Source organism: Grus americana, chromosome 4 (assembly GCF_028858705.1).
Source record: "Grus americana isolate bGruAme1 chromosome 4, bGruAme1.mat, whole genome shotgun sequence".
Lineage (NCBI taxonomy): Eukaryota > Metazoa > Chordata > Aves > Gruiformes > Gruidae > Grus > Grus americana.
Window position 1 is genome coordinate 19,995,868 of NC_072855.1, and position 13,058 is coordinate 20,008,925.

At 43.1% G+C, this 13,058-nt stretch overlaps 1 protein-coding gene across 1 annotated transcript in view; it reads right to left on the bottom strand.

Annotated features, from left to right (window-relative positions):
- Positions 1-12,704, bottom strand: part of PPARGC1A (PPARG coactivator 1 alpha) — a 374,124-nt gene extending 361,420 nt beyond the window's left edge. The window contains exon 1 of the mRNA XM_054824834.1: positions 12,271-12,704. Within this exon, the coding sequence (XP_054680809.1) occupies positions 12,271-12,357 (87 nt within the window). The 5' untranslated portion in view covers positions 12,358-12,704. The remainder of the gene's footprint in view (positions 1-12,270) is intronic.
- Positions 12,705-13,058: the final 354 nt, after the last annotated feature.

A 13,058-nucleotide genomic window follows, 5' to 3' on the forward strand; every position in this document is an offset into this window, starting at 1 on the left:
CAATGCCCCTTAAAGAAGACACCTAAAACCACTGCCCAGCTTCCTCTGCTTTTGAAACAGAAGAAGTATATCATCTCCTTATTCTCTGCAAATCCCAGACAGGCAACATACTCTTCCAAATATGCAAAGCTTTTCATCAAGACTCTCTAAGAGAGAATGCATTCAAAGCACCAAATATGTCCTATCGTTGACAGTATAGCTCAATCCACTCATTGGAGAAGCAAAGTTCGGTGGTTTCACGGATATGTATGTTTGTGATCTCCACAAGTTGTTTTGGTTTTTTTATAATAGTATCTCCATGATCATTCCAAATACTTATTTTTTTCCCCATGAAAAAAAAATGCAAAATACATGCATAAACAATCTTTTTTCTGTTTGCATTGCTAGCTTACAGTTTTAGTAGTCTTAGAAAAGCTGAATGATGCTCAGTGAGTTTATAGTTCCTTTAGACATGAAGGTTTAGTGATGATTCTAGAGTCACTTCTGTACATCTGGGGTTTTAGTGTGCAATACACCGTGCAGCCCTAGCATACGCACAATGTGCACAAGGAACAACATCCTTCTTTCAGGATGCTCTAATGAATAGCTTTCCATTTAATATCACACTTATTTGTAACAAAACTAACAAAAATTAAACAAGCTGCTGTTTTGGTTTTTTCTCATCCTTCGCCATTTATTTTATGTAACAATCAAGAACAAGAGTAAAAAAGAAATCACAAAAGTGTTTCTTCACACAAAAAGTTCCCTTTTCCGAAACAACTGTGTCCTGCCTACCAGCAGATTTAAAAATAGCCAGACATCAATGTTAAAGGTGCAAATCAATATGCTAAACACAAAAGGGAAAAGAATGTCTGAAACATGGGAAGTATTTTCCAGAGTTTTCACCCAGAGAATTCCTTTCAAAAACAAAAGCCAAAGATGAAGAAAACAAAAAATTTAAAGAGAACATGTGTGAAGTGTTGGCCCACAGAGATTAGAAAAGACTGTGAGCTGCCTTACAAAATGGCCAAATAGCAATATTAATACAAAACATGCACTAAGATAAACTAGTCACTTTTTTTTGCCAGTTTTGTCTGAACTTTATTAGTTATCAATTTAAATAGTAAGTATTTCTTCTTTTCATGTTAACGTGGTTTTAGGAGGTAATGGGCAGACTCTTTTTGTCATGGGTATGCCCAAAATTTTCCTTATAATGCTTTGTGTGTTGATAGTCTGTCCAACTTCATGCTCATAAAAAAGTAATTCTTTTCTAAAGGCATCCTCTAACTCCATATTTAAAAAAAAAAGAACCAATTCATAAATCTCCCCTAATTAACTCTACTTCCCAAAAAAGCCACACATCTGTTTTCACAGCTGGAAATGATTCAACCATTGGTAACCAGAGAAAAGCTCCAGTGTGTTAAAATACTCTAGCCAAAAACTGGCACTCCAGCAAAGACAGCTACTATGCCAGCACAATCTGAGCAGCTGTTAGGACAACCTTTATTTATACTGAAAGGGCATGAGATACCCTGATGCTATTACTACTAAACCAGTAAATCTTATTGGAAAGACACCACTGGTTGAAAATGGACAATGCAAAACCACAAAACGCATTTTACCAGTCAAGCAGATTATAATTATGTGAGAACAGTGATGTACAATAATCCACTCTCTACCCACTTTTCTACAACAGATTCTGCAGAGCTCAGCTTCTGAGGAAAAAAAAAAAATCCTTTGTAAATTATTTTTAATACAATTGTTATTGTGAGTGTCAGAAAAATCAATTAACAATGCTGCCCTAACTCTTTAGAAAAAAGGACTTAGATAAATAGAAAAAGATTATGCTATTACTTTTACAGCATTATTTTTGTTCTGAAAGTGACATCAAAGAGCCATGGCTCCCTCCTTTTTTTTTCCCCCTTCTTTTGGCTTTGACGTCACACAAAGAGAAAGTATTCCTTTCACTGTTTCTTGTATAGCTGGAGCATCCAAGCTTCTGCACACTGTTATCACTTTCTGTCCTTAAGTATGAATTATTTCAATCCTCCAACAATTAACAGTCTTTTGGATGAAAATAAAAAAGGCTAGAAGTGCAACCTTACCTTTGTTTGCTAATTTATTTAGTCATATACTCATTGTTTCACATGGCTTAAATATTTAAGTTGGTCCATGTTCCACTTAAAATCTTTTTTTTTTTTACCATTACATGTTTTACTTTTTTTTTCTTTTTTTAAACCTCACTTACGATCCAAAAGGAGTTTCCCATCCTTAAGTATCTTACATGCATGGCTTTCTGTCACTGCACGTCATTTTGCACTTTAATGCACTACGTATTCATTTCATCACAAGGCTTCTTGCTTGGGAGAGGAAGAGGAATCATCTTTTATTTGTAAATCCATTTAACAGAGAAAGAGACTGAACTGCCAGTGAACAATACTGTAAACCTTACCAGGTTTCCTTGACCTCTTCATTGCTTTCTTGCTCCCACTGCCATAATTACCATCAATACTTCTAATGTACTGGAAGTACGGCAAGTACTTGACAAACAAGAAGGAAGCAAAGTTCTCTTACCTCAAGAAATAGCTGCCTAAGGCCCAAATCCAACACACCACACACTCATTTTAAACCTGTAAGAAGTTACCTTGACTTCAAGAGTTTACATTTAAGAAATTAAGTGGTCTGCTGGATCAAGGCCTAAGCAAACTATACGCATATAGATGTAGCAGACAAATATAATTAGAAGCTTCATGAATAGAAAGTCAAAGTTTAGCAGATACATCAAGTCACAATGTGCTGTTTAACTCAACAAAAAAATGGGGGAAAATGGTTGAAGTGAGTTGTCTTGCTGGAGTGAGTTTTTACAATCCAAATACACCTCTGACAGTGTAAATTGTTCAATCCAGGGACCCCATGACGACTGTGGATACACTTTATGAAGCCACGCAGATACTTCTAAAACGAAGTTCCAGCAGCCCTTCAGGAATTAATACTACAACAGATGCCCATTCTAAGCTTCAAAAAGCCTGTCTTCAAATACTCAGTGTCGTAACATTCACCTCCTGCCCCAGTCCAAGACAGTTTGTTCAGAAAGTTAACAAAAACACAACAACAATCAGACTTTTAGTCACAATGAGAAAATAAGTAAATTTTCACAACCAACAGCTGCCTCAAAAATAAAATTACAAGAAAGCACCATCCTAAGCAATCAGCTCCACAGTCTCAAAGGAAGGCTCTAAGGCTGAATATAGCACCCTGAATTGCAAGTTATGCTATTCCCATTTTGTCTTTTTTTTTTCCCTTAATTACTTCACTTATAATGTTTGTTAGAGTGGAGCAAATGAGAAAAGATATCATCAGTCTTTTTTTAATTATTAGAAGAATAAAAAGCTATTGTTTATCTGATCTACAGACTGATCAAAGTATGGCAGCAGATAAAGAAACAAGCAACAGGTGAATACAGTGAAATGTAGCAGTCAGTGTGATGACTGGGTTTTGGTCAGCTTGTTCCATGGTTTTCCAAGGACAAAATAAGTTTATCCATTTTCAATAATGAGGCAACAATGGCTTTCAAGAGACCAGGTAGAGGAAAGCTTACATGATCTTCCTCAATGGAGTCATGACTTCACAAAGTAAAAGGGGATAGCAAAAAAGAAGCAACCCAGCAAGCAGCAAATCTAGCATCAGTTGTAAATAGAAAGCACTAAATGAGGCAAAGTATAGGCTTTGATTTGCATGTTTAAGTGAAGTAAGACAGAAGGTCGGGGCCAATCAAGACAATACATTCAACCAGTGCTTTTACTGCATACAGAATGGATGGATGCAATGGGGTTACCAGAGAAGACTGTGGGAAAAAGGATGGTGAATTCAGGTTGACAGGAGGTGATGTAGGTGATGGCTTTATGGTCAGAGCTTTAGAGGATCAGAAATAAACATACATGCAAAACAGTATGTAAAAAATGTCAGAATGTAGAGATCCTCCTTGAAAGGAAGGGGTTGGAAATGATGCTTAGATTATGTCCTTAATTGACATGAAGCAAGTCTCTACAAGGGGCAGAGAATGAGTGGGATTCTGGACTGTTTCTCACATTCATTTTGGCTGTGGACTGGTATTTTTCCAAGCATGAACAACTCTGTATAATACAGAAACATATCATAGCAACCGACAGTGAAAACTTGTTCGTGAAATTCAAACTAGTAAACTCATTAAAGTACAAGATACTACCTTCCCCTCCAGTAAAGACTTAGAGCATTCACTCATTCAGGCAACTACAGTAACACCTCTTCTTTATCCTTCTAATAACCAGGACCTAGATCATAAGTTCAAAGTGGCAGAAAAATTCACATCACCTTCAGCAGACTTTGGATACAGCCTACAACACATACTCATCATTCTTCTCTCCTCTACAATTTCAATTTTGATCTACTAATTCCAGAATACTGTGAAGCTCTCTAATCATCATCATCATCAGTGTGATTTGTGGCTCAGTGCTCCCCTTCTGAACATTTGTACAGGTGAATATACATGAGTAAAGCTTCACACAAGGACTACAGAGGCAATCTGCAGTTTAAAAAATGCATATATTATGTCACATGTATTTTCTGAGGGGGATGGTTAAATATTCTATAAACAATTACTAAATTGTCAATGGAATTCAATAAATGTTGTTTTAAAAAAAACCTAATTATTTGTTACAATAACCAGCTACTATTGCCATTTTGTATGTGAAGGTTTGTAAACTACTTCCATTTGAGAAGTAATTGATTCCATTTTTATCATTTGCTCAAGTTTATGTGGTTGTTCACATCCAAAGAGATGATAACATCTATTTGCAGCAAATTATACATTATAATTCCTCATTCAAAAGCTGTAATGGAAAACAAAATGCTAATTTATGCTGTAAACGGAAGTACAGAATCATAATCACTCATTGTTAACATTAGGAACTAAATTGCTCTTGCAAATAATAAAATGGGTTAAAAATGTGGAGGGCTTTTGTGAGCCAAAGTACCAGTGCCTCTTACTCGCTCCTGTGTTATATTACAAGTGATCAAACGAACCTTTTCTTTTCATGCCAACACAAACTACCTCTTTTTGAGGGAAAGAATAATGGTCTTATGATTGCGACATAAGGCTGCATGTCAGGTGACCGCTCTACCCGCGAGTCTCCAACCAGCTTCCTAACTACGGGCTTTCAGGCGCTCCCTGCTAGGTAAACTCATCTACGTCCAGAGGCTGTCTACACGAGCAAGCAATACAGAACTGGAAGACTGCAAGAGCCAGACAGCTGGTGCTGAGGATCTGTCGCCTACACTATATGCTTGACACCACGCACTTCGGGTTGTGGTTTGTTTGATTATTTAACTTCATCCTAGCTCTGGTCTCATCTCATTAGTTGAATGTCAATTTGTAGCTCAAATGCACTAGGGGTGCTCCTGGAACACATCTCCCAGTTCAGCGCTATCCAAAAGGAAATCCATTAATTTGCAACAAGACCAATCCACAACACTAACCAAAGCACAGCAGAGTCGGGATGAATGCAGCACACTCCTGCTCCCAAGAAAAGTGCTAGGGTAGACACACCTCTCATCATTTCAGGTCCCAGGGGGTTCATAGGAACTGAGAGTGCCCAATTTCTCCTTCCAAAATTAGGACCACAGCATCACAAGTGCCATATCCAGAGCAAGGGTCACTCTGCTGTTAATCTCTCCTTACTTTACTTTTACCTTTAGAGACAAGACAATAACACATGGCTACTTAGCAGAAAGGGAATCTCAATTGCCACTTGCAGAGAACACAAAGTCTAAGACAAAGAATATTGTAAAAGTATTGGGATTCCATCCTTTTTAGCAATTTTACAGTCCTATAGGTTTTAAATGTACAAGGAGATTTGCTCACACAGCAAACAGACACATCAGAGGAAATAAAAAAAACCACCGACACATTAGGACTGTGCACCTGCTCTTCCACATTTCATTAAGCCTCTACACCTAAATGTACGTCAGGTTCTCTCCTATGTGCATCCGTTGTGCTGGTATCCCTCAGTGATACCTTCTGGTCATGGCGAGACAAACTGGATCGCAAGCATCCACACTGCCTCAGGAAAAAACATTAAAAAAAATCATTAACTTTTGGTAAGTCAGATGAGATGATCATAATCTAAATTATAAATACCAGATAACATGTTAAAAAACATGTATATATTTGTAAATAAGCTGCCATTTGTAAACAAGCCTCTCCTAGCTTACATTATATACCTCTAATCCCTGTAAAATAGCTAATTTACCAGCTTTTTTCGGTTATTAGTATTCAAAATATAAAATTATGTTATCAAAAATTGAAAATTGCCTTTTAGGTGACCAAAAGAAAGTTCCACTGCTTCATGTAGTAAATCATTTTACTGCTGCCCTTTTATATTTAATACCCTTCTGCAGTACACATTTATCTCTACACTAGCAAAGTGTACTCATTGATTTCCTATGGTCTCTCTGGAAGAAGGTTCTGCTTCCCTGATGATGAGTACAAAGGGTGGGTGACCCCATTCTCATTCCAATGCAAACCCTGCACTTTTACATTTCTGCTTAGACCACATGAACATTTGACCAGCTAAGAACTCCCTGCCCTCTTCCTACAGAACACGTTGCTAGAACTACAGACATTTTCTCCTGAACACAACTGTATTTTTTCAAATCCCGTCTTAGTGTATAAAACACTAAAATGCATTAGTTCACCACAGCCATAACTGTAACTTACAATTTGCACATAAGCCTTTCTTCTATACTAAGATACAAAAATAACATCTTGCCCATTGTCTGCATGTGCTTTAAACTCACATAACTGTGCTCTACTGTACCACTAATTTAGCTGTTTTGCTCTGGGGCATGAAGAAATCGTCTGTACCCAAGTTAAACTAGGGGTTTTTTTGCCAGATGAGACTGCCATCAGAATACACTGATTTTTTTCATCCAGACTGTGGATAGGTTTATTAAACAACAAGCAGAATAACAACATGGGAAATGGACAGAAAATATGTTTTGAAATCTACTCTCTAAATACTATGCAATGGCAAACTTTTCAAAGTTACTGTTTTGAATGACTAATTAAGGTATTAATCTCTGAAAGAAATATAATCACGTTTCACAACATTTTTTAAAGTCTCTTACCTGTTTTATTAAACTACATCTTCCTCATTATCCTATTGTTTATCTTTTGCCAAGAAAATAGGCCTCTTCGGTTTCACTTTCATTTTTACAGTGTTCTATTTTCCTGGCTTTGTGCACCAGCATCTAACACCCCTTGGATACAGAAAAGTCAGGAAAATTTCAAATCCAGGATTAACTTTTTTTTTTAAATTACCAAGGTTTTTTCCTGTTAATACTAAACAAGGATTGCTGCTTTTTCTTAACTAATTTAGTTTTGGCAGTGTCCTTTTAATTTGCAGAGATGTTTTAGGCTTTGCTAAAATATAACTGAAGTTGAATGATGGTTCTATTCCATTGGCTTTCACAGCCAAATAATGTACAACTATCGACTGAGTCTTTTTCCATTAAAGAAAGAGGCCTACAAAAATCATAAAGTGAACTGCCCGATCTTGTGCAGGTTGATATAGTATCTCTCATTCAACATCCTCATACACATATATACTTAGTATATGCTATACATATGCAGTGCATTAACACAAACTCATCTAACGTATTTCCAAACCTGCACAGACTCTGAGTTCTACTATTCAAATTAAAAAAATAAATAATTAAAAAAATAATCCAGAAACCATGGAAACAAAAATAAGTCAGAAAGTCACACTGGCTATGGACCAAAATAGAAATGGCCATTGGACCTACTCTAGTTAAAAGAAGAAAATGCATAAAAGCAACACGCTACATTCAGTCCAGCACCCCAAAAATACCGGCAGAAAGCTCTGACTGCATTGGGGTACTTTTGTCCCTGCATACGCAAAGATGAAGAGCCAAGCCACAAAGCTGGCTCTTAGCTTAATCTTTCACTGACTTACTTATATCCACAGAATACATTCTGTCAAAGTATGTTGTATAAAGTATTGCCATGTCTGAAAACACAGGACAAAGAGATGATGCCAGGTAACAAGCCCTCAGCTGAGCGTTGCAGGGAAAAAATCTCTGAAATAATGGCAGTAATAAGGCAGCACGCTCTCATTTTACCTCTGTACTGCAGGGATTTTCTTGAGGTTGAATTAAAATAAGTATCCAAATTTATGCCTTAGTCATAGGATTTCATTCATGAACTACATTTCAAACGATTTTCAAGCGCTTCCCAACCATATAGATTAGTAACACAACAACATATCCAGTTCTGGACTGGAGAGTGAAAAATAATTAATACAAATAATGCTGCCAGTTCAGCATGGACAGGTTATGCCCAAGAATATTACTGCTCTTGCAAGGCTGAATACCCACTTTGCAGTATTTAGAAATAGCTGTTCTTTCCTCATGACTACTAATTAAGAAACAGATATAAAGAGAATTTCAGTAAGCCAGAAGAAACACTCAGGAAGTTTCTGACGAACACATATTCACAAAATAAAAAACTAAAAGTAGGATGTTCATTGATGGTCTAAAAATGCAGATCACAGAATGAAACAACAGCAAATCTGCTGGATATTCCTTCCCTCAGGTTTACACACATTGGCAAAACAACACAGGTACATTTATGTAACCACAATTCAGAGTCCTCAGGATTTAAGTCTACAAGTTTGTCTAGTCTAGAATTTAGCAAAATGGTTACGTCCCTATACTAAAATAACTGTAAAAAAAGATAGCAAACTTCAAGAGAATAGTCAATGTTTTTGGAATTCTTAGTAATGCAAAGTCTTATTTATAACTATTATACAGCTTTATTTTCTGGAAGACTGTCTCAGAAATGGATTCAGAACAGACTTCATACATAAAGTTTCTAGACACATTTTTTCCGATACAAGCTTTTCTGCAATGCCCTTTGGAATTTAATATGCAATGGAAAAAGTTTCTTCCAAGAATATTACCAACAGATCACACATATAATCTTGTGCTTAAAAATGAACTGCAATAATGCATCAAAAATATAAAAGTTGAAACGCATCTCTCAACCTTCCTGAATTACAAAGCATATGTCCTATCTCTGCTTTCAAAACTGTCAGTATATTACGCTTCTAGAAGAAATCACTGTTCTCTTTAACCTGACTGGTTCCATTATTAAGTCTTATTTTGATTACTTATACTCTCATTAAAGTCTTGAGATGCCAGGAAAAGATTCTTTTAGTAAGCTATGGCTGAACCGCTATTGATATTATACAAGGGATCTTTTTACCTTGTACTAGATGTTGAGAGTGCATCATATTGATCTAGGAATAAAAAACTATTTTTCCAGTAGTCAACCCATCTTCTCATCTCAGCACTTTGTTTTAAAGTTTTTCTGTTTACTGTTTTGTTTTAAACAGCGTATACAAAACAAATTCTATTTCAGCTACATTGCTATTTTTAGCGAGAAGAAATGGTCTGCAAGCTTTTTTTTTTTTTTTGGATGCAATTCAGGTAAAAACAACCAACCACGGATATGGCTGTCAAATTTAAGCCAACTCTGCCTTTTTAAGTGTTAAAACTTGTAAGAAACATCTATTTGCAGCAAAATCCCATATTCATTTTGATTTCATATTCAGACTAACATCTACTGCTAATCCTCAGCTGGTGAATTTGACTGATGTAAATGCTAACGTAATACGCAAAAGATGAAAATAGAAAGGAGCCTTGAGCACCAGAAAGAATATGTATCTTAAAAATTCTTCTCATCTTCACCCTGGAAAGTCTTGCAAGCTCATCTGTTCCCGTTGTAACGCTATATAATGATTACACCTTCTCCTTCTAAACTCCTTTCCTAATCATGCATATTTAATTCAACTTTGTGTATATATCCTACAGTTTATATAGTCCTTCTATAAATAGACCTTCTGCATCCTGAATTATCTCCCCCGTTTTCCCTTAGATACGGTTCAACATTGGTATTTAGAATAGATCAGCTCTGGATTTGTCAGTAATTCTTCCTGCTTCCATTGTGATACGGGCTTGCCCTCCTGAAAAGAAATCTAAGGGAACCTATCATTTCACAATGCCATTCTTTCACGGAACTGTTTCTCTACAGAACGAAACTAACTTTAGATAAAGGAACTGGTTTAAACCTGATTTTATTGTCTGCGTTCCTAACCATTTTCCTCCTCTGATGGTTTCAAAGCAGTCTTCATATGACTGCCTGCCTTTGATACCAGGCATAAGTCCTTTTAAAGCTCAGTTACTTGCGTGGACTCGTGTTTAGCAGGATAATAACGTACGTTCTCTGCGCATATAAACACACCGGCACCCGTGTGCGCACAGATACGTGTGTGCACTCGTATGTGCAGAGAAACACGCACCAGCACGGGCTCAGCAGCACCGGCCACCCCAAGCCACCGCTCGCGGTAAGCACTGAGCAAACTTACGCCGCAGCCACCCCGGGCGGTGGGGCACGCCGTGCTGCTGAGGACCCTGAATTCGCGTGGCCTGCCCCGGGTGGCGGGTTCAGGCGGCGCCCCGCCCGGCCCTGTCAGCCGCCAGCCCGCGGTGGCCGTTTCGGACCAGCTAAAGGCCGCCACCCCCGCGCACCTGCCGCCCTCCCGCCCCGCCAGGCGCGGGGCCGCCGGCGACACCTGACGACTTCATGGAGCCAGAGGGGCTCCGGCGCACTCGGGAGACGGTAATTCAGCAGTGCCTCTGGGCGATACGTGCCTACGGTGCCTGTTCCCCACACGAACCCCCCCCTCCCCAACGCCAGCGAGCCTGGCTTGTTCGCTGCTAGGAGGACTCTTCCCTGACCGGGGCGGCAAACTCGGCAGGCAGCTTTACCCAGCACGGGATGCCTTGCGAGACGGGCCCGGCAAGCGTCCGCTCGCACCCGGGACATCAGAGATCAGTATTTATTCGGCGGCTTCGAGGGACGACGCGGTTGTCAGGGCTCCAGGGCCCCACCGCGACGGCCCGGCCCCCGAACTGCGCCGCCCGCCCGCCCGGCTGCCGCCGGAGGAGGGGCCCCGCTCCTCGCCGCTCGGTGTTGCTGACTGCCGGAGGCAGGGAGGAGCGCCCGGTTTCTCGATCCCTGGCTGTGAGGTGGAACCTTGAACTGGCAACTGCTAGTTTGGGGATTTCGGTTTCCTGCAAACCGGGGCTGTCGGCTGCGCGTTCTCCCATCAGCTCAGCCCCCCGCCGGGAGGGAGCGGGGAGGCGACCCCCCCACCCCGGAGCCCCTGGCCGCCTCAGGGGCCGCGGGCGGCTCTCCCGCCCCCGCCGCCCGCTTCCACCCGCTGCCCAACTTTTCCTGTCACGCCAGCAGCAGCAACCCCTTCCACACGCACGCACTCACACACACCGATGTAGTTTATAAATGACAGTTGCCTGTAGACTTTCACCAAACAAGCAGCGGGGGCAGCAGACTACAACAGTTATTTAATTAAAGACGTTTTGGAGGCTCCCAGAATAGCTCTGTACCTCTGAGGAGCGATTTCTGGTTTCTCCTCACTCTCCCTCACCACCTCGCCAGCTACCCCCCGCGGCCCGAACCACGGCGCGGGCGGGAGATACCGACCCGGCTGGAGGAGCCGGCGTTATCCGGCTGCGCGTTCTGCATTGCACAGTCATCAAAGTTAAGTACGTGGAGGGGGGTGAGGGGCTGAACCAGAAGGAGAGATGGGGAAGCCGAACTATTTCCACCTAGGCAGGATCCAAAATGACGAGGTTGAAGGCATATGCAGCCATTTCTGAGAGGGGAACGGCTGTGTATGGGGTGGGGGGGTCCTCGCACCAAGCTTGGCACTCGCACGCCTACTCCCCCCGCCCCGGCAAACTCGCCCGGCTGCCCTCGGCGGGGGCCCTCAGTGCGCGGAGGACGGCGACAAGCGCAGCCGAGGGGGAGGCTCGGGGACGCTTCGCTCGAGTTGTCAGTTGCCTTGTTGTGCCCCGAGTTGCTCCCGGGGAACGCGCAGCCCTCCGCGCACTACGGCTCCCGCTCCTCAGCCCTCCTCCCGCTCCTCTTCCTCACGGGAGGGGCGGAGGCGGAGGGAAAGGGGCTGAAAGGCACACAGAAAAAGGCTCTTTTCTCTCATTTCTTTCATCGGCCGGTTACACACACACACACGCTGAACAGAAACACTTCCAGCCCCTTCCTGCACACGCTGGCACCACCTTCGCCTCCCCCGAGGAGCCCGGCGGGCGCAGCGGCGGCGAGCGCGCCTCGCAGCACCGGCCACCTCTTACCTGGTTGTAGGAGGTCTCCCAGGAGGAGGTGTAGTTGTAAAAGAAGGAGGAAAAGCAAGCGTCTTCTGAGAGCCCGCAGCCAGCCATCCTCTGGGCGCAAAACCTCTTCGGGAAGGCACGCAGCAGCCTTCGCAAACTCTTGCTTCTTGCGCGATCGCTGCCGCTGCTGATGCTCTGCCACCGCGGAGTGTGCCGACAGCTTCGCCCTGGCGGCGGCTTGCGCTGTGCGTGCGAGCGAGGCTGGATGGAAGAGAGGGGAACGCGTGTGTCCGTGTGTGAGTGTGTGTGTGTGCGCGGCTGTTTGTGGCGGCACCGAGAGCCGGAGCCGGCGTCACGTGCGCGCGCTCACTCCGCCGCCGCCGCCGCCGCCGCCGCCGGGGACAGGCTGTGCTACAGACCCCGGCACTGAATCACCAGCGCCAGGCGACCTCTCCATCCCCACCCACCCCCGTCCCTGCTCGGCAGCGCAGCCTGCGCAAGGAAACAAGGGGGCGCTTGCAGGACCCGCGATCGCACCGCGGCGGGGAAGGAGCGGGCAAGTGGCGACGCGCGTCCTCCCCCGCCGCGCCGGGGCAGCGCCGCCGCGGGCGGGCCCGCCCTCCCGGCCGCGGCCCGGCCTCCCCCGCCCCGCCCCCCGCCGCGCCGTGCCGTGCCGCACCGCGCCTGAAAAGTTGGAGCACGCTTTCCAGCGTGCGACCCGAAGCCGGCGAGGGGCGTGCGGGCACAGGCGTGACCCCGGCGCCGCAATCCGGCCCGGGCCGCCCCGCGGGGGGCGCCTGAGGGGAGGC